At 44.4% G+C, this 25,699-nt stretch overlaps 2 protein-coding genes across 2 annotated transcripts; one reads left to right on the top strand and one right to left on the bottom strand.

Annotated features, from left to right (window-relative positions):
* The first annotated feature begins 31 nt into the window (after window positions 1-31).
* On the top strand, window positions 32-13,172 carry LOC311123947 (putative ATP-dependent RNA helicase DDX17). Its single transcript, XM_084198162.1, has 13 exons — window positions 32-321; window positions 708-867; window positions 970-1,066; window positions 2,809-2,942; window positions 3,209-3,274; window positions 5,005-5,146; window positions 5,418-5,578; window positions 5,931-6,103; window positions 6,372-6,482; window positions 6,723-6,784; window positions 6,953-7,012; window positions 11,320-11,553; window positions 11,818-13,172. The coding sequence occupies exons 1-13, from the start codon at window positions 266-268 to the stop codon at window positions 12,339-12,341; spliced, it is 1,980 nt and encodes a 659-aa protein (XP_084054288.1). The 5' UTR covers window positions 32-265; the 3' UTR covers window positions 12,342-13,172.
* On the bottom strand, window positions 13,070-23,432 carry LOC311123949 (ADP-ribosylation factor-binding protein GGA1-like). The gene is made up of 17 exons (XM_084198163.1): window positions 23,369-23,432; window positions 22,755-22,839; window positions 22,553-22,628; window positions 22,330-22,428; window positions 21,668-21,791; window positions 18,680-18,777; window positions 18,406-18,486; window positions 17,905-18,042; window positions 17,748-17,829; window positions 17,449-17,559; window positions 17,048-17,188; window positions 16,824-16,888; window positions 16,553-16,746; window positions 16,233-16,456; window positions 15,880-16,049; window positions 15,563-15,673; window positions 13,070-15,313 (listed from the first exon to the last, which is right to left on the bottom strand). Exons 1-17 carry the CDS (start codon window positions 23,409-23,411, stop codon window positions 15,203-15,205), a joined length of 1,953 nt encoding a protein of 650 aa, XP_084054289.1. The 5' UTR covers window positions 23,412-23,432; the 3' UTR covers window positions 13,070-15,202.
* Between the last annotated feature and the right edge of the window lie 2,267 nt (window positions 23,433-25,699).

Here is a 25,699-nt window from a genome sequence, read left to right as displayed (position 1 = left end):
GTGGAGTTACGCCTCAAAAATTTACGTCCACATGGAGATAGTGACTAGGGGAGTTGACGTCACGTGCAGCAGCAACTGCAAAACAAAATTCTGTTTTGGCTTGTTCCATAATTTCAGGGCTTGTCTTACCTTTTCATTTGTGTTTGTAAGTAAGTGTTGTCTTTTCTAAAACTTTATTGCTCTTTCCTTTTGCTGCATACGCTATTCAGACTGCACAACACCGTGCAACTAAAAATATTTCTACAAGCAAGAATCTATTGACAACATGAGAGGGAGTTCGTCGTATGGAGACCGAGATAGAGACCGTGGACGAGACAGAGGGTAAGCAGATATTTTCTTCGGCATGTGAAATATATTTATAGCCATATAGGAAGTATCTGTCAAATGTGTTTTTTTTATATGATACGGGGCTATCTTGGAATGCTGTGTGATGTTCGTTGAACCACAACTATCTTGCTGAATGTTTACGTGCACGGGCGTGTCTCAGACATGTTGCACGCGCCCATCAACTCTAGTTCGTGCATGATAAACAACTCTATTTGTTTGCAACAGAGTTATAGGCGGGGCCCCACCCCACCCAGGGAAAAGTGCACTTACTGCAAATAGATTAAAATGGCCAGGGACCTATTTAGTGTCTATGTTGCAGTGTTACTAATGATAATCATTCATCCTCTTTTTCATCACTCCTCTCCCTGCCTGTCCTGTAGGCCTCGGTTTGGGTCCAGTAGCTGGGGCGGCCCTCCCCCTATGAAGAAGTTTGGGAACCCTGGAGAACGCCTTCGCAAGAAGAAGTGGGATCTGGACGACCTGCCTAAGTTTGAGAAGAACTTCTACAACGAGCACCCAGAGCTCCAGCGCATGAGTCAGGTACACACACACACACACACAATATATAAAAATGTTCTTAGAAGGATGCTATCCATAGTGTGTCTATTGAGCCTGTTGATTCTCTGTTGTCTGTGTCTGCAGTATGACATAGATGAGTTCTGCAGGAGAAAGGAGATCACAGTCAGCGGCACTGGCTGCCCCAAGGCCACCACCAGCTTCCACCAGGCACAGTTTCCCCGTAAGTAGACAACAGTAGATCCCAGTTGACACTTGTTGAACCTATATTATAACCTGTTCCTTCACCTGTCAGCAGTCATGACAGTAAAGATATGAGGAAAGGAAGTTGAACCCATTTTAAAGAGTTCTTGGAACACAGCCCAAGCTTACAAAACAGTAACCCCATAGGCTATTGGGGAGGGGAGTGGCAAACTACGGCCCATGGGCCACATTATTATTTTTATTTTATTTTTTTAAACACCCCAGGCCACTCTTGAACGTCAAATACTAGATACAAAGTACAGTTGAAGTCAGAAGTTTACAGAAGTTTTCTTGTTAACAAACTATAGTTTTGGCAAGTCGGTTAGGACATCTACTTTGTGCATGACACAAGTAATTTTTCCAACAATTGTTTACAGACAGATTATTTCACTTATAATTCACTGTATCACAATTCCAGTGGGTCAGAAGTTTACATACACTAAGTTGACTGTGCCTTTAAACAGCTTGGAAAATTCCAGAAAATGTTGTCATGGCTTTAGACGCTTCTGATAGGCTAACTGACATCATTTGAGTCAATTGGAGGTGTACCTGTGGATGTATTTCAAGGCCTACCTTCAAACTCAGTGCCTCTTTCCTTGACATCATGAGAAAATCAAAAGAAACCAGCCAAGACTTCAGAGAAAAGATTGTAGACCTCCACAAGTCTGGTTCATCCTTGGGAGCAATTTCCAAACGCCTGAAGGTAACACGTTCATCTGTACAAACAATAGTACGCAAGTATAAACACCATGGGACCACGCAGCCGTCATACTGCTCAGGAAGGAGACGCGTTCTGTCGCCTAGAGATGAACGTACTTTGGTGCGAAAAGTGCAAATCAATCCCAGAAAATCAGCAAAGGACCTTGTGAAGATGCTGGAGGAAACAGGTACAAAAGTATCTATATCCACAGTAAAACGAGTTCTATATCGACATAACCTGAAATGCCGCTCAGCAAGGAAGAAGCCACTGCTCCAAAACCGCCATAAAAAAGCCAGACTACGGTTTGCAACTGCACATGGGGACAAAGATCGTACTTTTTGGAGAAATGTCCTCTGGTCTGATGAAACAAAAATAGAACTGTTTGGCCATAATGACCATCGTTATGTTTGGAGGAAAAAGGGGGTTGCTTGCAAGCCGAAGAACACCATCCCAACCATGAAGCACGGTGGTGGCAGCATCATGCTGTGGGGGTGCTTTGCTGCAGGAGGGACTGGTGCACTTCACAAAATAGATGGCATCATGAGGAAGGAAGATTATGTGGATATATTGAAGCAACATCTCAAGACATCAGTCAGGAACAATTTTTAAAAGCAATGCTTCCAAATACTAATTGAGTGTAAACTTCTGACCCACTGGGAATGTGATGAAATAAATAAAAGCTGAAATAAATCATTCTCTCTACTGTTATTCTGACATTTCACATTCTTAAAATAAAGTGGTGATCCTAACTGACCTAAGACAGGGAATTTTTACTAGGATTAAATGTCAGGAATTGTGAAAAACAGAGTGTAAATGTATTTGGCTAAGGTGTATGTTAACATCAACTGTATGTAGAAATTCTAATGGCCTGCAAATTGATTTGGACAAAAATCTGTCAAAAAGAAATCTGTGCGGTCTTCCGTTGAATTTCTAAATCCCGATGCGGCCCTCGAGCCAAAAAGTTTGCCCACCCCTGGGCTATAGCTAACTGTTCCTTTAATTGTTTGTCTTTGCTCTGACAGAGTATGTGATGGATGTGCTACTGAGTCAGAACTTCAAGGAGCCCACATCCATCCAGGCACAGGGCTTCCCTCTGGCCCTGAGTGGAAGGGACATGGTGGGCATCGCTCAGACCGGCTCCGGCAAGACCCTGGCAGTAAGGACGCCATGATAATCCAACAACACACACAGTACCGACAACTGCAACATCTGTCTTTCTTTCTGTCACACACACACACACACACACAAGCACAAGCACCAACACCAACAGCTGCAGTACAAAAACACATAAACTCCCAGAGGAACATTGACAGCTGCAACACACAAAGACATATTGACACATGAGGACTAATGTCCCTGGATTGTCAGACTGGTACATATACCTCATGACCTCATTGTACTATTTGGCGCCTTTTCTTGCAGTATCTGCTTCCTGCCATTGTGCACATCAACCATCAGCCCTATCTAGAGAGGGGAGACGGACCTATTGTGAGTACACATCTGGAAACTGCACACTGTTGCTTATTCATATATTTCAGGTCTGTGAGACCAGCCTGTTTTGACCCTTTTCTATAGTGTACTTAACTTCTCTGCTGTACTTAGACCTACCTATGGTATGCTGTAGCTATATACAGTGGCTTGCGAAAGTATTCACCCCCCTTGGCATTCTTCCTATTTTGTTGCCTTACAACCTGGAATTAAAATGGATTTTTTGGGGGTTTGTATCATTTAATTTACACAACATGCCTACCTTTGAAGATGCAAAATATTTTTTCTTATGAAACAAACAAGAAATAAGACAAAAAAACTAACTATTCACCCCCCCCAAAGTCAATACTTTGTAGAGCCACCTTTTGCAGCAATTACAGCTGCAAGTCTCTTGGGGGTATATCTCACTGGCTATCATAAGGTGAATGCACCAATTTGTAAGTTGCTCTGGATAAGAGCGTCTGCTAAATGACGTAAATGTAATGTAAATGTATGTCTCTATAAGCTTGGCACATCTAGGCACAGGGATTTTTGCCCATTCTTCAAGGCAAAACTTTTACATTTACATTTTTAGTCATTTAGCAGACGCTCTTATCCAGAGCGACTTACAGTTAGTGAGTGCATACATTTTCATACTGTCCCCCCGTGGGCAACGAACCCACAACCCTGGTGTTGCAAGCGCCATGCTCTACCAACTGAGCTACATGGGGCCCCACAGAATGATGCTGCCACCACCATGCTTCACTGTGGGGATGGTGTTCTCAGGGTGATGAGAGGTGTTGGGTTTGCGCCAGACATAGCGTTTTCCTTGATGGCCAAAAAGCTCAATTTTAGTCTCATCTGTCCAGAGTACCTTCTTCCATATGTTTGGGGAGTCTCCCACATGGCTTTTGGCGAACACCAAACGTGTTTGCTTATTTTTTTCTTTAAGCAATGGCTTTTTTCTGGCCACTCTTCTGTAAAGCCGAGCTCTGTGGAGTGTACGGCTTAAAGTGGTCCTATGGACAGATACTCCAATCTCCACTGTGGAGCTTTGCAGCTCCTTCAGGGTTATCTTTGGTGTCTTTGTTGCCTCTCTGATTATTGCCCTCCTTGCCTGGTCTGTGAGTTTTGGTGGGCGGCCCTCTCTTGGCAGGTTTGTTGTGGTGCCATATTCTTTCCATTTTTTAATAATGGATTTAATGGTGCTCAGTGGGATGTTCAAAGTTTTTGATATTTCTTTATAACCCAACCCTGATCTGTAATTCTCCACAACTTTGTCCCTGACCTGTTTGGAGAGCTCCTTGGTCTTCGTGGTGCCCCTTGCTTAGTGGTGTTGCAGACTCTGGGGCCTTTCAGAACAGGTGTATATATACTGAGATCATGTGACAGATCATGTGACACTTAGATTGCACACAGGTGGACTTTATTTAACTAATTATGTGACTTCTGAAGGTAATTAGTTGCACCACATCTTATTTAGGGGCTTCATAGCAAAGGGGGTGAATACATATGCACGCACCACTTTTCCTTTATTTATTTCTTATAATTTTTTGAAACAAGTAATTTTTTTTCATTTCACTTCACCAGCTTGGACTATTTTGTGTATGTCCATTACATAAAATCAATTTAAATTACAGGTTGTAATGCAACAAAATAGGAAAAACGCCAAGGGGGATGTATACTTTTGCAAGGCACTGTATCATGTGTTATTAAAGGTTCTATCTATTGATCTCTCTCTCTCTCCTCAGTGCCTGGTCCTGGCCCCGACCAGAGAGTTGGCCCAGCAGGTGCAGCAGGTGGCTCATGATTACGGCAAGACCTCCCGCATCAAGAGTACCTGTGTCTACGGAGGAGCACCGAAGGGACCGCAGATACGTGACCTGGAGAGAGGTGAGGAGCTGCAGGTTGAATTAAATGCTGCTACAAGTTACTTACTTACTTATATTGTTTGTGCCTACTAGAGACAAGACCTCTCCACTTCTGATGATCTAAAACCTGATTGGCACCCCAGCTTAGCTTAATTTCCTGCACTTCCCCTTCAGTTACTAGTATTAAAGATTGAAAAAGTTGCAAGTATTGGAAGTAATCTCACAATTGGTCTCTTCTGACGCGTTTGCGTCTATTTTGAAACTGTGACACTTTGCATCCTATGTCCATACAGGTACAGAGATCTGCATTGCCACCCCGGGGCGTCTCATAGACTTCCTGGAGGCAGGGAAGACCAACCTGCGGCGCTGCACCTACCTGGTGCTGGACGAGGCTGACCGCATGCTGGACATGGGCTTCGAACCACAGATACGCAAGATCGTGGACCAGATCAGGGTAAGCCAGACACATGCCATACTTAGCAAACCGCACACACTTCTCCTGGCATTAGGCAATTATTATAACAGTGTAATACATAGCCATTCATGGATGGTTGGATAAGTAGATGGATACTACAGAGGGAGGTAGATCATCATCTGTCTGTCTGTCTGTCTGTCTGTCTGTCTGTCTGTCTGTCTGTCTGCATGTACTATCTATCTATGTATCTATCTATCTATATAGATTCATGACAGTTGATATAATATTCATCCATCATAAATAACTAAATACTCATGTTATAGAATAGAATAATAGTGTATTGTCCTCTGAGGAGGAATATCCCCATTACCATTCTCTCCCTGTGCCCCAGCCGGACCGCCAGACTCTGATGTGGAGTGCCACCTGGCCCAAGGACGTGCGTAAACTGGCAGAGGACTTCCTGCGGGATTATGTCCAGATCAACGTAGGAGCTCTGGAGCTCAGCGCCAACCACAACATCCTGCAGATAGTAGACGTCTGCATGGAGAATGAGAAGGACAACAAGTTAGTGAGGCCATCAGCCAATGGACAAGACCAATCTCTAGTTTTGCGTTCTGTTCATGTCTCCTTTCCTTAATCATCACTGATCTGGAAGGGATTAACCCAATGTAGTTTAAAAGTATTCAGTCTTTTGATCTATTGTTGGTTATGAAGGACAGGAACAGAGTGCAGGACGCTATGTTTTTGTAACGTGAGAGAATATCAGTCCTGGGATTGCGGTGATGAGGGATGTTTTCCTAATATCTTTCCTCTGTCTTTTTGTTGATGTCAGGCTGCTCCAGCTGATGGAAGAGATCATGGCAGAGAAGGAGAACAAGACCATCATCTTTGTGGAGACAAAGAAGCGCTGTGACGAGCTCACCCGCAGGATGAGAAGAGATGGGTGAGACAGAGAGAGAGATGGAGGGAAAGCACAGTCTGCAGAAATGGGTTTAAAGTCCTCTTTCAAAGCCACAGTACTGACTATGCAAAACAAGAGTCAGGTTTTGGTTTCATATGGAGTGTGTTGGGCTACTTAGTCAGATAAGAGTGTAACGAAACCGTCTAACTGTTTTTTATCACGTCCTGTTCTCCTGTCTCAGCTGTCTGTCTCATGGCAACATTGTTGTGGTGTGTTTTCTAGGTGGCCAGCCATGTGTATCCATGGAGACAAGAGCCAGCCAGAGAGAGACTGGGTTCTGACAGGTAGGTCACATTTCAACAGCCATGTTTACGTTTGGATGCTCCGCTTTGGTGCAATGTGTTTCACTATGTTTTTTATGTTATGTTTGATGTTTTCTGCTTTTTCTTCAGTTTTGTTTCCTTTTTCAGTCTTCCGCTTGACATCTTCTTTGATTTTGTCTGAACTTTCAGAATTCCGTAGCGGCAAAGCTCCTATCCTCATCGCCACTGATGTGGCATCTCGTGGTCTGGGTATGTCTTCTCAACATTGAATACACACACACACTCACGTATGCACACTTACACTCCTACAGAGCTCAACATACAGATTCGAAATGCACAGTTGTGGTCAAAAGTTTTGAGAATGACACAAGTATTGGTCTTCACAAAGTTCGCTGCTTCAGTGTTATGAGATATTTTTGTCAGATGTTACTATGGTATACTGAAGTATAATTACAAGCATTCCATAAGTGTCAAAGGCTTTTATTGACAATTACATTAAGTTTATGCAAAGAGTCAATATTTGCAGTGTTGACCCTTCTTTTTCAAGACCTCTGCAATCCGGCATGATGACAATTAACTTCTGGGCCACATCCTTACTGATGGCAGCCCATTCTTGCATAATCAATGCTTGGAGTTTGTCAGAATTTGTGGGTTTTTGTTTGTCCACCCGCCTCTTGAGGATTGATCACAAGTTCTCAATGGGATTAAGGTCTGGGGAGTTTCCTGGCCATGGACCCAAAATGTCGATGTTTTGTTCCCAGAGCCACTTAGTTATCACTTTTGCCTTATGGCAAGGAGCGCCATCATGCTGGAAAAGGCATTGTTCATCACCAAACTGTTCTTGGATGGTTGGGAGAAGTTGCTCTCGGAGGATGTGTTGGTACCATTCTTTATTCATGGATGTGTTCTTAGGCAAAATTGTGAGTGAGCCCACTCCCTTGGCTGAGAAGCAACCCCACACATGAATGGTCTTAGGATGCTTTACTGTTGGCATGACACAGGACTGATGGTAGCGCTCACCTTGTCTTCTCCGGACAAGGTGTTTTCCGGATGCCCCAAACAATCGGAAAGGGGATTCATCAGAGAAAATGACTTTACCCCAGTCCTCAGCAGTCCAATCCCTGTACCTTTTGCAGAATATCAGTCTGTCCCTGATGTTTTTCCTGGAGAGGTGGCTTCTTTGCTGCCCTTCTTGACACCAGGACATCCTCCAAAAGTCTTCGCCTCACTGTGCGTGCAGATGCACTCACACCTGCCTGCTGCCAATCCTGAGCAAGCTCTGCACTGGTGGTGCCCCGATCCCGCAGCTGAATCAACTTTAGGAGATGGTCCTGGCGCTTGCTGGACTTTCTTGGGCGCCCTGACGCCTTCTTCACATCAATTGAACCTCTCTCCTTGAAGTTCTTGATGATCCGATAAATGGTTGATTTAGGTGCAATCTTACTAGCAGCAATATCCTTGCCTGTGAAGCCCTTTTTGTGCAAAGCAATGATGACGGCACGTGTTTCCTTGCAGGTAACCATGGTTAACAGAGGAAGAACAATGATTTCAAGCACCACCCTCCTTTTAAAGCTTCCAGTCTGTTATTCTAACTCAATCAGCATGACAGAATGATCTCCAGCCTTGTCCTCGTCAACACTCTCACCTGTGTTAACGAGAGAATCACTGACATGATGGCAGCTGGTCCTTTTACGGCAGGGCTGAAATGCAGTGGAAATGTTTTTTGGGGATTAAGTTCATTTTCATGGCACAGAGGGACTTTGCAATTAATTGCAATTCATCTGATCACTCTTCATGACATTCTGGAGTATATGCAAATTGCCATCATCAAAACTGAGGCAGCAGACTTTGTGAAAATTAGTATTTGTGTCATTCTCAAAACTTTTGACCACGACTGTATACACACTCTCCAACACACAGAAACAAAACATTTTCAGAGAAAAATATACACAAATGTAATAAATGTGATTTTTATTGTTGTCTAATATCCCATCCCCTTTTCCAGGTTTAAAAGTATACATTTGTCTGCAAACATGTAATAGCGGTGTAATTTAACCTGTAAACAACAACGAAAAATCAATCAGCGCTCTTTCTACAGCATGACTTCTGTAAATTACTTTTTAAACAAAAGTATAACCATCAGTAGCCTCACAATCCCCCAGGCCTTCAACTCCACAATGTTTTACAGTCTGTTTCTTGTTACTGCAGTCCAAAGCTTCCTTCGACCGGGGCTCTCTGGCACGCTGCCTGAATGGGGGTGTGATGGGGGGGCAGATGTCCCCATGCTCGCCCCAATACCCTCCTCTCATGTCTCCTTTATGATGTAACCCAAAACATGAAGGAAAACAACCCAAATATTCAGTATTATATGTTTGATTATTCCTCAAGATATGTTTACGTCATTCATTGTACTGTAGTATTTTTTGCTACAGGTATTGTCTAGGTAGGGCGTGTTTTAGGGCTATCTATAAGTGAAATCAACGGTCAGTTCTCCCCATATCCACACTGAAACTTGTACAGTAGTGCCCTATTCCACCTCCCTGAATAAATAGGTTAAACCTGGAACTGAGAAGGGGAAGTAGACATGTTGGATTTGCCAAGCTACCAATGACTGTATCTTTGTTCTTTTTCTCTCCCCCCTCAGGGTTGTGCAGCACAAGGCAGCTCCAGCACATGCTGGTGTCAAACAGTACTGGGGCTGTCCTCAGTCACGTTAGCAGCTAGCTAGTGGCTTGGCTAGTTATCAGAAGGATACATCCTCCCCCGTTCTCCACCTTCTCTGGTTCCTAAACACCTCCAAATAGACCTCCACAATAGACTGAGGGTATATGATTATCTGGTTCCTAAACACCCCCATAGATCCCCATCATAGACTGAGGGTATATGATTCAGGCGAGCTCTCCTTGGGATCAACCTGAGGTGCCTGTCTGTCCCGTCCAAAAGGCAGACAGACAGGGAGAGGTAGGAGCTCGGCTGGATCGAGTCCTGACCGGTTTGAGGAGGTCCTGCAACTCGGCGAGAGAGCAACAGAACCGGCCGTTGGGGGGTTAACGGTTCTGCTCCCGTCCGAAGTTGCTGGTGTATGCGAAGGGTGAGGGGGAAACGGGGGGCTAGTTTGGGCCCCCTCCTCTCTCCCTCCCCCCCAGCGCCTCCAAGCGAACCAGGGCTGATCAGGACAGGACAGGGGGTGACTGGCTACCTTTGTAAAACAACTCTAAAGGGGTAAGTACCTCAACACCCCCTTTCCTACCACTTCTTCCACGACCTCCCCAGTCGCAACAACTCATTCAGGTAGTTTCATCGATCTATATTGAAATCAGTCACAGAAAGGTATTTGTTGAAGGAATTGTGTTGAACTCTGTCCTTCAACATTTACTCCATCACATTTTCTCTTGGTGGAAACATATTGTTGTTTGGCAGGTTCTGTGAGTAGTAAAATGGCTTCCCTCTGTTACCATGGAAAACACAAGGAAAGGGTCCAAGGAGACATTTTGTTTTCGGACCCACCCAGCAGTGTTGTCAGAGCTTCTGTAATGAGAAACAGACTTATTTGTCCTTCTACTGTCATTTGAACATCCGAATTTAAAAGAAAGATTGGAAACACTTTTTACTCTTCCGGTCTGATCGTGTTGACAGTATACTGTCACTCATTTCCTCATACTCATACCATTTCTCAGCATAGAACATGTTACCATGGTAGAACTAAATGTTCTGAATGATAGTTACACTATTATGTACGATTACATAAACTGTGAATTGGTGAAGGTCCAGACAGAGAAAATGTCACATCATCAACTCTACTGAAGCCCTGCTAATGCTGTATAAGTGGCACTCTCTTGTCACATTCTTATGGGGTTTACCACTAACCCTCTAGGCCTCTCCGGTCAAGATATTTTGACCCAAAGCTGAAAAACGTTCATAGGTTTACTTCAAGAATTAAAACTTTTATTCTACTTCAGTTTGGATAAATGTATATTTCCTCTTATGTTATTATTGGAGAGGTAAGTGGTAATCAATATTTATAAAATATTAATCTGAAATAGTATTCTAAATAATCAAACACTTTTCTCTCATAGCTTTTGCATTGTTTGAATACCATCTGTCTTCTTTCTCACCATACAAAAATCCCTCAAACCCACATCTCTCCCTCCTCACCCTCCTCTCTCATCCTCCTCTCTCACCCACCTCTCCCTCCTCACCCTCCTCTCTCATCCTACTCTCTCACCTCTCCCTTCTCACCCTCCTCTCTCACCTCTCCCTCCTCACCCTCCTCTCTCACCTCTCCCTCCTCACCCTCCTCTCTCACCTCTCCCTCCTCACCCATTCTCTCACGCTCCTCTCTCACCCTCCTCTCTCACCTCACCCTCCTCTCTCACCTCTCCCTCCTCACCCATTCTCTCACGCTCCTCTCTCACCCTCCTCTCCCTTCTCTCCCTCCTCTCTCACCTCACCCTCCTCTCCCACCTCTCCCTTCTCTCCCTCCTTTCTCTCCCTCCTCTCTCATCTCTCCCTCCTCACCTTCCTCTCCCACCTCTCAAAACCACTTTCCCCCAAAGACGTGGAGGATATCAAGTTTGTCATCAACTACGACTTCCCCAACTCGTCTGAGGACTACGTGCACAGGATCGGCCGTACGGCCCGCAGCACCAACAAGGGCACGGCCTACACCTTCTTCACCCCGGGGAACCTGCGCCAGGCCAGGGACCTGGTCCGAGTCCTGGAGGAGGCCCGGCAGGCCATCAATCCCAAACTGCTGCAGCTGGTTAACTCTGGACATGGGGGAGGAGGGGGTGAGACTGGCTTGATTACACCTTTGCTTGATTCACACTATAGGGCCAACCCGAACTATACTATGCTGGCTCAGATTTTGAGGAAGGGGTGAGAGTGATTTCTAGACCACAGTTTTTAATTCTATTCTATCACCTTTACCATGTCAAATCCAAACATAAGCCACATGTTCTGTGTAACCAGTGATGTTTGACATTCTTATACTAAAATGTTTCAGTTTATATTATATGACATTCTAATCCTCCTATGTGAATGTTCTTCTCCAGGTGGCAGAATGCGTTACCGTGGCAGTGGCTCCAGCGCCAACAACCCCAACATGATGTTCCAGGACGTGTGTGAGCGTCGCATGCGCTCCGACGGCGGGGGCAACAAGCCACACAGCCGCGGCAGCAGCTTTAGCCGGGGCGGGCGCAGTGGAGGGGGTCGGGACGGAGACACTAGGTCCTCGTCCTCTTCCTCCTACAGGGACCGAAGCAGGGACAGCCGGGGGGGTTACGGCTCCGGGGGGGCCGACCAGTACCAGAGCTATGGTGGTGGTGGAGGTGGAGGTACCCAGTACAGCTCCAGGGCTGGGGTGGCAGCTAACGGGGCCCCTGGGGGTAGTAGTGGTGGGGGCCAGAATCAGTCCAGTCAGCCCCAGGGTGTGTTCGGTCCAGCCCCTCCACCTCCAGCAGGGCCCAAGCCCCTCATGGCCCAGCTGATGGCCCCGCCACAGCCCCCTCTCATGGGCTTCATAGGGAAGCCTCCGTACCCCTTTGCTCCCCCGCCTCCTCCTACACCCAGGAAATAGAATTACTGTACAGCCATGGTACTTGTAACCCCAATCACCATGGTACCAGTGTGTAACTGTAACGTTACTCCTCTGAAAGGGTGTTTAGAGTTGCCGTTCTGCCCTTACCATGTTAAGGCGAAAGTCAAGAGATTTGAGGAGGTAAGGGCTAACATATAGCTACATATTTTTGTACTTGTTTAATGTTTGTTTCGCGATATGATTCTTCCTACGTCTGAAAATATGTTGTACTCATGCATGTGTGATACATTTGTTCTTGCTTTTCATGTTTTCAGCAGTCCGTGCTCGGCCAGATTATGGTATTTTGTGAATCTAAAGCTGTGACTCTTTGGTATTAATTGGCACGACAGGAGTTGATATTTCCATTTGTGATTTACTCTAAATGGTGACGTTCTAGTCCTTCAGTGAGCAACAAATGCTAAAATGTGATTTTTTTGTTATGTAGAACTCAACTGTGATTTTGGTTGTCATTCGTCTATGCTTTCTATTTCTCTTAACTCTCTTTTGGGGACGTGAATGTTGCATTATATCATTCTCTAACTATTATCATATTCTGGAAATGTATATTCATTTGATACTGCAGTCAGCTTTTCTATAAACTTTTTCTAAACTACATAAGCTGTATGGCTATACCATGTTCTTCAGATTCATATCAAAACCATATCAGGAGAATGTTGGAATGATAATCATAGACACATCATGTGTCAGCACATTGAGTGATGCTTTGTGATTGTTTAATCATAACATTTATTGGTAAGAGGTCATTCATACTTGTATGTTCTTTTTCTACATTGCTTTATTTCACAGGATTTCAATAAAGTTTTTGAAACCAAAATCCTTCTGATTGTTGTATGCAGTACAGGATAGGTAAGCATGAGTGAAAGTTCATTTACAACCACCAATAGACAAAAGTCAGTTTAAACCCCCAAGAAAAAGAATACTTTTATTTCCCTTAAATACATATTTGCACTACATTCTCACCATTCCCCCCTCAATATTTATTTGCTCTTTGTAATTATATTTTTTGGGCAAATGTACATAATTGCAGAACCATTCTTATTATTTACAAAGTCAGAGCAGGGAATATTTGTGCTGTTTTACCAGCTCCTATGGTCATTGAGTTGGCAAGACTGCACAAACAGATCTGGGACCAGGCTACGGAATAAAGGCAGGGAGGTGGAATGTGAAGGGGAGATGCAGAGTGGCAAGAGAGATGCAGCTGCTGCATGGTTGGACGACTGTATCTGCAATGGACAAGTGGGGGTGCAGGCTTTACTTCTATCCAAGCACTAACATGATACCTGATCAACTAATCTTAGTTTTCAATAAATCAGCTTATTGGTTGAATCAGGTGTGGTACCTCTTGGCTGGAGTAAAAGCTTCCGCCCCCACCGTCCCTTTGCGGATATGATTGGCCGCCCCTAGATTGAACGGACGCATCATCAATGACCATGTCCCATTCGTTTCACATCTCACACCAAAGGAAGCATAACCAGATCACGTAATAAGAAAAGCAGTAGTCCGACTCAGAAATAGGAAAAAAATTGACATCAAACTAATTTAAATTCGTATGTACATGGAAGGTAAAAAAAATGAAATACAAAGATACAGAAAGAACAAACTCTCAGCTTTAGGCACATCCGGCAGATTTAAACAGGGTGTCAGCATTGACAACTCAGTACTGAACTAACACCTCTCCCTTTAGGTCAGCGTCAACAGCTCAAGGTAGATCAGAGAGGACAGGAAATGAGGGAATCATATTAATGTGCAAAACCAAACAAGAAATAGGAAGTGCGTGCACATTTGGGTGTGTATTGTAATGAAATCACTTGTTGTAATGAAAATATGAACTATGACATAGTTTAGAGTGATGAACCAAAACAAATTGCTGTTTAGATCAAAACAAAATCTAAATAAGAAAATGATAATGTGATTTCAATAGAATGAATAAAAGCGCCATAGATTGGCTATTCCTTCAAAGAAGATTTGACAGGATATACATTTGTCACAGCTTTAGACACTTATTGCCCAACTCGTCGGCATCATCATAACACACTCACAGACCCAACTGGTCTTACACCGTACAAATAATAATAAAAACAAGACAATAATACAATACTTTGGGACTAGACAATTTGAGTGTCATATTTTGTGCAGAATAATGCTATTAGACATAGACAGAAAGAAACAGTCCCACACACATTCAGTTTAAAAGGCTTCCGCTTGTTCTCGCAGAACTCACTGCAATGATTTGACGTTCATTTTGGACAGATCACGTAAGGTGGTTATTATACAGTAATGCATTGGAGACTAAGGGCTGATTGTAGTACAGTCAATGGAATGAAGACAACACAAAATGGAGTATGAAAGATTACAGCATTGGGACGTGGGATGGTGGATCATGGATGGGACACATGGGAAGGCATAAGAGAGATACTGCCTCCAAATAATTGATCTAGGATCAGCTTTCCCTGCCCATATTCAATCCATAACACATGGGAAGACATAAGGGCTCAGACACACCAATAGCATTTGCCTGCTGAGAGTACTTAGCACCTCTGAACAGAGTACCAGATGACATTTGCGAACTGAGTGCAAACCGATTTTACATGTAGAATTATGCAAAAAAGTTGCCAGTCAAAAGTTGCCAGTCAGATGTCAACAGCGCACATTTGGTGTGACCCTTAAGGGAGAAACCGATCCCAAATAACAGATCTAAGACCAGATTACCCTGCCAAATTCAATCCGTAACCATCACCATGTAAAAACGCCATCTTTCCCTGGACCAGTGCTTGGGGGGGACCTTCGACCTACACCTAAGGGAAGCAGCGGATCAGGTGACAGGAAGTTGATCCGTCCAACTAAAGGTTCCCCCAGGTGTCTGGAGGGGGGAACTGTTCTACATCGCCGGATTCGTCGTGTGATTCTTCTCCCAGGTCGAATGTGAGCTTGTATCGCAACCGGACCATCTCCTGAAAGAAAGAACAGAACCATTTTAGGCTACACCAGGAACAGGGACACAAGTCCCAAATGAACATGCTTTCTGCTTGCACATGTTTAAGTTCTGTTTTGTTGCCACGGTGACCGTTTTCATTGTCACCTCAGGGCGTTTCACAGCTACAAACGAGATGCTGACTTGTCAGGTTTTTTTTTAATGAGCTTGTTAAACACCTTGGAAAGCAGGCAGGAGGAGTCTCTGTGTGTGTGTGTGTGTGTAGCACCTTGTGAGGATTGGCCAGCAGTAGGACCTGTGTAATGGCGGCGGGGGGTAGGATGGGGTTGAAGGCTGGAAGCTCAGTGCCTGAAGGAGGCTGTAGCTTCACCTTCATCACCTAGAAACAGACAGAGGAGGAAACACATTACACTTAAACTACAGTCACAACACAGTCCACATAGCTTACCACAGAACACAACCATCTAATCAGACGGAGGAGAAATGAGGGACAAACAAATGATTACAGAGGTAGAAGAGAAAAATGAGAGAGAGAGTGCGAGAGAGAGAGCGGTGATCGAGAGACAGGAATGAGACAGGACCTACCTTGGGTACTGCAGACTGGAAGCGGATGTTGGTGACTGGTATGGGGGCGGACGACAACATGGAGATGATCACTACCAGCACGTCAGGCCGAGAGGGAGGAGAGTCACGGGCAAAGTGGAACAGCACCCGCAAACTGTGCTTGTCAAATACAGTCACTGGTAACAAGCTGCCTAGAAGACAGACAGAGGGTTAGGGTTAGCTCATACCCAGCCATCACCATGTCTGGAGACATGTTGAGACACAGGTAATGGCTGGGTATGTTATAGTTATATTTGGAGGCTGAGTAGGTATTTTTCTTGCTAATGTTCAAAACAACCATACAATAATACAGATTGATCAGACAATTGGCTTACTGGGCTTGATTGATTCCAGAGGCACAGTCACGTTAGCTAGGGAGATATCATTCTGGGGGGCTGGGGCAGGAGGCCCAAGGCTGGGCAGGGAGTCTAGGAGAGACCCAGGCTGCTCCGAGGGCAAGGCCAGGATGGGGCTGGGGGTGGTGGTGCTAGTAGTGTTGGTACTGGACTTGGTCTGGAGGTCTCGCAGGGTGGGTCTGGACTGAGGCTGCAGCTTATCCCTGTGAGGGAGAGAGAGAAAGGGGTCAGCTTTTTTAAGAAAATACAGATTGTTTGTGTGACAGATTAGCAGCTGCCCTCTGGCCTGCAGTGTTTACCAATTGACGTGCTGGGTCCCCGGGGGTAGGGCCTGCTGCAGAAGGGTCTTGCCCAGCAGGTCTAACTCATCCAGGGCTTTAGAGGGAGCGGCGGGGGCCCCCCCTGACGGAGCCTGGGGGTTAGGGGTCACGGCCGGTAGTAACACTGCTGCAGTAGGCACCGCTGGGACGACTGGCTCTACACTGTCAGAACACTGCGCAGAAAAACAACGGGTTAGGGAAATTGTGTGTGCTTTTGCGTATGTGTCATACGCTGACAACTCTCTCTCACCTGAAAGGAGTTCCAGTCTCCTGACTGAGGAGTGGGGGTAGAGTTGGGCGTTACGTCATTGAGTCCTGAGTGAAAACAACAACAGAAAGAGGTGTCAACACGAACCGGGAGAGAACATGATGCATAACCACAGTTAGACGAGTCATGACAAGTTGGAAAATAATTGGGCAATTTAATAAGAGAGTAAACAAGCTAGAGAAATGACATTTAAACCTACTGCTTACCTAGTGACATGAGCTCATCATCTAGCAGGCTGATACCCAGTTCTTGTGACGGGGTCTGTAGTGACGGGGTGTCTGGGTAGGACGGCAGTCCGGTGGGCGAGGTGTCCAACCCTGTCAGGTCTAGGAGGGCTGTACTACTTCCTGTGGAGAGATAGGAGAGATCAAACACATCAGTCTTTGTGAGCAAATGTTTTGAAACCACAGAACTAACCACCTAACCTGGAATACATGGAATACATCTGTGAAAATGAACAGAAAAACTACTTGGTTGATTATGCTGGATGTCCTGAGGTTCAGTCTCTGCATGTGTGAACATGTTGTGGGTGTGTACAACAGTGTGTCTGCCCCTCTGAGATGCCAGCTGGTTCAGGTCATGTCCCTACAGAGGTCCTCTCTCTCACCTGGTAGTGTTGGCATGGCTGTGGTGTCTCCGTTCACCTCTTCTCCCTTCACCAGCTGTCTGTACAGGTTGATGACCTGCGTCAGGCTGTCGTTGGCCTGCAGGATGTCAGCTGGCATAACACAGTGATGCACACAGTGGTGAGCTATGCAATGCGTCGATACAGAACACTACATAACACATTATAACCATATATAACTGTCTAGAAACCGTACAGAGGCATGCATCACTCTTCAGCCATTTTGAATCATACCTTTTCTATTGATGTGATCACACTATATGTAAACATATGATTCTCACCCAAGGCCTCGTCGTTGTCCTCTGTGTCGCTAGCCAATCGGAACAAAGTAGGCCTCATCTTTTCACAGCTCTGGTATAGGTCCTGCAAACACAAACACATTTAGTAATAGCCCACTGCCTACACAGACCCACCCTAGTGGTGTTGTTCTGTGCTAACCTTGATGAGTTCCTGGTTGCTCTGGGAGTTGCTCTCCTTGCTATACTCTCCCAGTAGCTGGGTCAGCAGGCCCACACTCTCCTTCACCTCCTGGATGGTGTTCACACGCTTAGACACCTTCTCCATTCGCTTCTGATCCTGGAGGAACGCAACAGAACACACACAGACTCAGAACACTGCAATCAAAAATAAAAACATTTTCCCAGATAAGAAAAGCTGGAGCACTCCAAAGTCTGCATAGGTTCTTGTTTTATTGCAGGCATATACAGTGCAATTATGAGAGCAGTTGTAGGGATAGTAGATCACAATTGTGAGGGAGTTTAGAATTGAATCCATAAATCATTAGAAGTGCTTTGACGATATAAAGTGCTTGCTGTTTACTTAGCGTACGAGTAATAAATCTACTGAGTTGTGAATGCAATAGGCCTATATGCATTTGACTGGCACCCACCCAAACCCACACACAATCATGCAGACATGAGTAAACAGAGTAGGACTCACCTCCTGCACCATTTCCTTAATGAGTTTGTTGGCTGCTCTTAGATCTTCAGGGTGAGTGCTATTCAAAAGGCGAGACAGCATCTACACAGGAAGGAAGGGAAGAGGAAGGAAAATAGGAAAAAACAGGAGGAGTGAGGTAAAAGAGGGAGAGCAGGCTGTTAGGGAATACATGAAAATTACAGTGGAAGAATGGAAAGATGACATCAATTCAAATTGTCCGCTAATGTCATCTCTATTGACAAAACTCAAGGGGCTCCTTCATTGTCATCTTTACCTTGGACTTCTCCTCATCCTCAAAGATGACGCTCTTAGTTCTGGGAGGAGGGGGTGGGAGGGGCTCATCAGGAAGTACCGGGTCCTGCTTCACAATGCCTGGAAGAGAGCAGGGAACCCCATCCACGTCACATGAATAAACAGCCTGTCACTGGCACTCCTTACACTGTATAGTACATCTTGTATATACCGTAGGTTGCCGGCACGTTGGTAATAACATTGTTTTCCCCATGAAGATACTAGTTATTGTAAACACAAGCAGCACAACCAATGGATTCAGGGCCAGGCTAAGAAATATTGCTGGCTGTCACTCCCTGGAGCAAAACACTTAACTGGAGCACTATGTAATTATCTTCTATCATACTACACAAACAGTTTTTTTTTTTTCTCTCTCACTTAGACGGACTAAGTGAAAGAAAAAACCCAGAAGATTCTGGATGCAGCTAGTTATGACTCAGGAGTTTCAATAGTTTTGTCTTGTGTTGGTGCATCATAACTATAAAAAGAAGAAGTGAGATTGGCATGGACAAGATACTATTTACAGTGGGGAAAAAAAGTATTTAGTCAGCCACCAATTGTGCAAGTTCTCCCACTTAAAAAGATGAGAGAGGCCTGTAATTTTCATCATAGGTACACGTCAACTATGACAGACAAATTGAGAAAAGAAAATCCAGAAAATCACATTGTAGGATTTTTTATGAATTTATTTGCAAATTATGGTGGAAAATAAGTATTTGGTCACCTACAAACAAGCAAGATTTCTGGCTCTCACAGACCTGTAACTTCTTCTTTAAGAGGCTCCTCTGTCCTCCACTCGTTACCTGTATTAATGGCACCTGTTTGAACTTGTTATCAGTATAAAAAGACACCTGTCCACAACCTCAAACAGTCACACTCCAAACTCCACTATGGCCAAGACCAAAGAGCTGTCAAAGGACACCAGAAACAAAATTGTAGACCTGCACCAGGCTGGGAAGACTGAATCTGCAATAGGTAAGCAGCTTGGTTTGAAGAAATCAACTGTGGGAGCAATTATTAGGAAATGGAAGACATACAAGACCACTGATAATCTCCCTCGATCTGGGGCTCCACGCAAGATCTCACGCCGTGGGGTCAAAATGATCACAAGAACGGTGAGCAAAAATCCCAGAACCACACGGGGGGACCTAGTGAATGACCTGCAGAGAGCTGGGACCAAAGTAACAAAGCCTACCATCAGTAACACACTACGCCACCAGGGACTCAAATCCTGCAGTGCCAGACGTGTCCCCCTGCTTAAGCCAGTACATGTCCAGGCCCGTCTGAAGTTTGCTAGAGTGCATTTGGATGATCCAGAAGAGGATTGGGAGAATGTCATATGGTCAGATGAAACCAAAATATAACTTTTTGGTAAAAACTCAACTCGTCGTGTTTGGAGGACAAAGAATGCTGAGTTGCATCCAAAGAACACCATACCTACTGTGAAGCATGGGGGTGGAAACATCATGCTTTGGGGCTGTTTTTCTGCAAAGGGACCAGGACGATTGATCCGTGTAAAGGAAAGAATGAATGGGGCCATGTATCGTGAGATTTTGAGTGAAAACCTCCTTCCATCAGCAAGGGCATTGAAGATGAAACGTGGCTGGGTCTTTCAGCATGACAATGATCCCAAACACACCGCCCGGGCAACGAAGGAGTGGCTTCGTAAGAAGCATTTCAAGGTCCTGGAGTGGCCTAGCCAGTCTCCAGATCTCAACCCCATAGAAAATCTTTGGAGGGAGTTGAAAGTCCGTGTTGCCCAGCGACAGCCCCAAAACATCACTGCTCTAGAGGAGATCTGCATGGAGGAATGGGCCAAAATAGCAGCAACAGTGTGTGAAAACCTTGAAGACTTACAGAAAACGTTTGACCTGTGTCATTGCCAACAAAGGGTATATAACAAAGTATTGAGAAACGTTTGTTATTGACCAAATACTTATTTTCCACCATAATTTGCAAATAAATTCATTAAAAATCCTACAATGTGATTTTCTGGAGAAAAAAAATCTCATTTTGTCTGTCATAGTTGACGTGTACCTATGATGAAAATTACAGGCCTCTCATCTTTTTAAGTGGGAGAACTTGCACAATTGGTGGCTGACTAAATACTTTTTTTCTCCACTGTATATCAGGAGCACACGTTAGGGGAACTTACAGATAACTAAAAAATTAAATGAGTGAACTCCTGAAATTATCATACAGTTACAGTACTGTAATAATCATATGATTTACCCATATTCCTCATCCTATCGTAACATGCTGATCAGACCGGAAGCGTTGCGTGCGTTGCAAAATAAATGTACAAATACATGTTATTCAATCATTGCACCCACACTGCTCGCAAGCGTCTGCGTGGGCAGGCACTAAAATAGAACTTGGTTCTATTTGTGATGCTTGACACGCTGCAAGTCTTGCCTCTTCCATCTCCTCATTGGTTTTTAGGAGCATATAACCACGTGGGTGATTGAAAGATGAACTGAGGTCCACACTCCAGTCCAGTTGGTGGTGGTAATGCATCTTAAAGTTGGTTGCCAACCGACATATAAAGTCCAAAGAAGAAGAAGCCTGAAGGAAGCCTGAACTTGGTTTACCGTTTTATCTGTGGATTAATTGTTGGAGTAGAGGACCTTGTGCATTTCAGGTAAAATAACAACCCAATGTTTATATCCCAGGACAAATTAGCTAGCAACAGCAAGCTAGCTAGTTAAATTGCCATAAATATTTAATGCTTTTCGAACCTGTCCCCAAGTTTATATAGTTGGTTCAGAGTTTGTTTTGATATTTCAACCTGCATGTCCTGATCGTGTCTAGTGTGGGAGGAAAAAAATCAACATGCACGCGTGCAGTCTGGTCAGCATGTTACAGCATAATGAAAACAATGTGAGTTGATAGAAAAGGATCAACACAGAGGGAATGTTTTTATTTCACTCCTTGTATTCTTTCTATGTATAGCATCACTATTAAAGCTCACCTTGTTTCTTCAGCATCTGGTAGGCGTCCGCTATCTTGGGCTCGTCAGGCAGCCCCACCGTCCAACTAAACATCACCTCCAGAACCTTCTTCTTCACTGGCTCTGGGGCCCGAGTACCCAGGTACTGCACAGGAGACGAGATTTAGGAACATTAAAACATACATAAGATGGGAGGAATACTGTGTTGTTTTTGTTAATAAAGGGTTTTTGAGTTACATAGAGGGTTTTTCCATTTGATTTCAATCACTTGTTGTCCGCACCCCTTTTGATTTGAACGAAACTTTCCATACATATTTGCCCATGGTAGAAGTGGCCAGAAAGTAACTTTTTGGACCTAAATGTCAAAACATTCTGGTGCTCAAAGTTCACCCATTTTGCATACCCCACGATATCATGACACATCCATGTCCTCATCACTGGAAACGATTAACGGTTAAGTTTGATATCATTTAAAACCTTACAAACAGGGTGGTCAAACCACATTATATTTTATTTATTTTTATCTTCTGAATGTTTTGACATTCAGGTCCAGAAATGCACTTTCTCACCACTTCTACCATGGGCAAATATGTATGGAAAGTTTCGTTCAAATCAAACGGGATGCAGTCAAAAGGTGACTGATTTAAAATTGGACCCTAGAGAAATAGCCCTCCAGACAGTACCTTGGGTGAGACCACCTTGATGAGCTCGTTGAGGAAGCGGAATTTGCCCACTTCATTGTGGAACCTCTTCCCACAGTTCTTCATGCACATCTCTAGGACCTAGGGACCCATAGATGTCATGTTACTGCTGGTGGTGTGATCACTGACAATTAGCATATTCTGGCTAATGGAGTTGTCAGTGAGCATGTCAACCAATACATTATCCCGATAACAGTATACTCACCATTAGTGCTTGCATGGCCTCCCATTCTTGGGGTGACTGGATCTTGTGGGCCAAAAGTCTGGTAGCCAGTTGAGGACTAGAGGCATGGGGACACATCAAATAAGAGTACCTGTATGGTTTGCCATATGTTTAAAAATGTTGAAGTAATGACTGACAAAGCAAGCCTATAACCAGCTCTCCACATTATGTTGGTCCTCCTTACCCTTCAGGCTCATTGTTGAGCTGTTCACAGAAGCCCTGGATACTGTCCCAGTCCGCCTCCTTGTTCAGAGGGTTGGTGGCTTTGTCTGGGGAGAATAAAAGCAAATTCCAGAACCTGGGGATTATCAACATTTTCAAGGGTTTCTCTCTACCCTAGAACCAAATGCACAAAGACAGACTTCATGTTCACATTCTGCAAACGTTAGCAGAAGTGACTCCTCCCCAATTTCTTTGAGTATTGACACATAGCCACTGGATAATGTAGCTAGTTAGCTTAGCCAGTCCTATTCACCAGTTTCAAAGTCGGACTTTGTTGTATTTGTAACAAATTGCGTATTAAGAACAGCTAAAATAAACTTTATTCGTGGTTGTCAAGGCATTATTCAGCGTAAACAATACAGGAGTGAGGTCTGTTTTTGTTCCAACCTTAGCAGCGCTTCGCGATGGATAGCTAACGTTATAGGACGCTAGCTAACACTTTGGATATCGTCCATTGCACATTCAGCAATTATGCACATAACACTAAAACTACAGCGCATTATCTACCACAGTTTTCTGAAAGTAAATTGGTCACTTATTTAGTCGTTATAGCAGTAAAAGCATCGTATGACTCACTGACGCGAGACTCCAAGCTCTCCTCCTCTGGCGGCGCCGCCATCTTTCGGGGATTCCAATTGCCAAACTGGCAGCTATCGCGGTACTCTGCCTGTCTCATGCAACGTTGTGGTCGTCATCACATCAACCCATCCTTGGTAGTACCTCTGCACGGTTGTCAAGGAGAAGTAAAAAACTGAGGTGCATGATAATGCGTTTTATGACTCAAATCATCTTGCAGCAAAAGCCTCCATTTCAACCCATATTGCCACGTACTCAAACTCACCTTGTGTCAGCCCTAGACCTGCTGCTCTCATCCAAATACACAGACACTACTAACTCACACACCACCACTCTACAGTCGTGGTTAAAAGTTTTGAGAATGACACAAGGATTGGTCTTCACAAAGTTCGCTGCTTCAGTGTTATGAGATATTTTTGTCAGATGTTACTATGGTATACTGAAGTATAATTACAAGCATTCCATAAGTGTCAATGGCTTTTATTGACAATTACATTAAGTTTATGCAAAGAGTCAATATTTGAAGTGTTGACCCTTCTTTTTCAAGACCTCTGAAATCCACCCTGGCATGCTGTCAATTAACTTCTGTGCCACATCCTGACTGATGGCAGCCCATTCTTGCATAAACAATGCTTGGAGTTTGTCAGAATTTGTGGGTTTTTGTTTGTCCACCCGCCTCTTGAGGATCGACCACAAGTTCTCAATGGGATTAAGGTCTGGGGAGTTTCCTGGCCATGGACCCAAAATGTCAATGTTTTGTTCCCAGAGCCACTTAGTTATCACTTTTGCCTTATGGCAAGGTGCTCCATCATGCTGGAAAAGGCATTGGTCTTCACCAAACTGTTCTTGGATGGTTGGGAGAAGTTGCTCTCTGAGGATGTGTTGGTACCATTCTTTATTCATGGCTGTGTTCTTAGGCAAAATTGTGAGTGAGCCCACTCCCTTGGCTGAGAAGCAACCCCACACATGAATGGTCTCAGGATGCTTTAGTGTTGGCATGACACAGGACTGATGGTAGCGCTCACCTTGTCTTCTCCGGACAAGTTGTTTTCCGGATGCCACAAACAATCGGAAAGGGGATTCATCAGAGAAAATGACTTTACCCCAGTCCTCAGCGGTCCAATCCCTGTACCTTTTGCAGAATATCAGCCTGTCCCTGATGTTTTTCCTGGAGAGAAGTGGCTTCTTTGCTGCCCTTCTTGACACCAGGCCATCCTCCAAAAGTATTCGCCTCACTGTGTGTGCAGATGCACTCACACCTGCCTGCTGCCATTCCTGAGCAAGCTCTGCACTGGTGATGCCCCGATCCCGCAGCTGAATCAACTTTAGGAGACGGTCCTGGCGCTTGCTGGACTTTCTTGGGCGCCCTGACGCCTACTTCACAACAATTGAACCTCTCTCCTTGAAGTTCTTGATGATCTGATAAATTGTTGATTTAGGTGCAATCTTACTAGCAGCAATATCCTTGCCAGTGAAGCCCTTTTTGTGCAAATCAATGATGACGGCACATGTTTCCTTGCAGGTAAACATGGTTAACAGAGGAAGAACAATGATTTCAAGCACCACCCTCCTTTTAAAGCTTCCAGTCTGTTATTCTAACTCAATCAGCATGATAGAGTGATCTCCAGCCTTGTCCTCGTCAACACTCTCATCTGTGTTAACGAGAGAATCACTGACATGATGGCAGCTGGTCCTTTTGTGGCAGGGCTGAAATGCAGTAGAAATGTTTTTGGGGGATTAAGTTCATTTTCATGGCAAAGAGGGATTTTGCAATTCATTGCAATTCATCTGATCACTCTTCATGACATTCGTGGTCCTCTGTAGCTCAGCTGGTAGAGCACGGCGCTTGTAACGCCAAGGTAGTGGGTTTGATCCCCGGGACCACCCATACACGCATGACTGTAAGTCGCTTTGGATAAAAGCGTCTGCTAAATGGCATATTATTATTATTATATGCAAATTGACATCATCAAAACTGAGGCAGCAGACTTTGTGAAAATTAGTATTTGTGTCATTCTCAAAACTTTTGACCACGACTGTATGTCATGCATGATCATCTCATTTTCCATGATTGATATTCCAGGATGTTTATGTCACTTTTCTACACAGATACCATGGAAAGGCACAATGTTCTGTGTTTCATCGTCACATGTAAAGGCTCCATCAGGAGAAAGACAGATACATTGCAATAGAAACACAAATAGTAGGCTAAAGCCTGGCTGTTGCCCATGGTCTATCTATAGGTTTTCTTTTTTATGGCTGATATACCTGATCCTTCTCTGCCTCCACAAAGTGTGTTCTCAACCCTCAACCATTGATGATGACAAGCCT

Source organism: Coregonus lavaretus (assembly GCF_964263955.1).
Source record: "Coregonus lavaretus genome assembly, contig: HAP1_SCAFFOLD_224, whole genome shotgun sequence".
In the NCBI taxonomy this organism is placed as follows: Eukaryota; Metazoa; Chordata; class Actinopteri; order Salmoniformes; family Salmonidae; genus Coregonus; species Coregonus lavaretus.
The sequence above is the reverse complement of the archived record's forward strand: the minus strand, read 5'-3'. Positions and strand labels throughout refer to the sequence as shown.

Bases quoted from the DNA above. Each gene is read 5' to 3' on its own strand.
- LOC311123947 (XM_084198162.1), top strand. From the start codon at position 266: ATGAGAGGGAGTTCGTCGTATGGAGACCGAGATAGAGACCGTGGACGA. The intron at 1,067-2,808 runs GTAAGTAGACAA...TTGCTCTGACAG, and splicing joins CCACCAGGCACAGTTTCCCC to AGTATGTGATGGATGTGCTA. The intron at 6,104-6,371 runs GTTAGTGAGGCC...TGTTGATGTCAG, and splicing joins GAGAATGAGAAGGACAACAA to GCTGCTCCAGCTGATGGAAG.
- LOC311123949 (XM_084198163.1), bottom strand. From the start codon at position 23,411: ATGGCGGCGCCGCCAGAGGAGGAGAGCTTGGAGTCTCGCGTCA. The intron at 17,830-17,904 runs GTTAGCACAGAA...TTGTGTTTGCAG, and splicing joins GCAACCAGGAACTCATCAAG to GACCTATACCAGAGCTGTGA. The intron at 15,314-15,562 runs GTGCTACACACA...TCTTTCTTTCAG, and splicing joins TGCTGGCCAATCCTCACAAG to GAGATGGTCCGGTTGCGATA.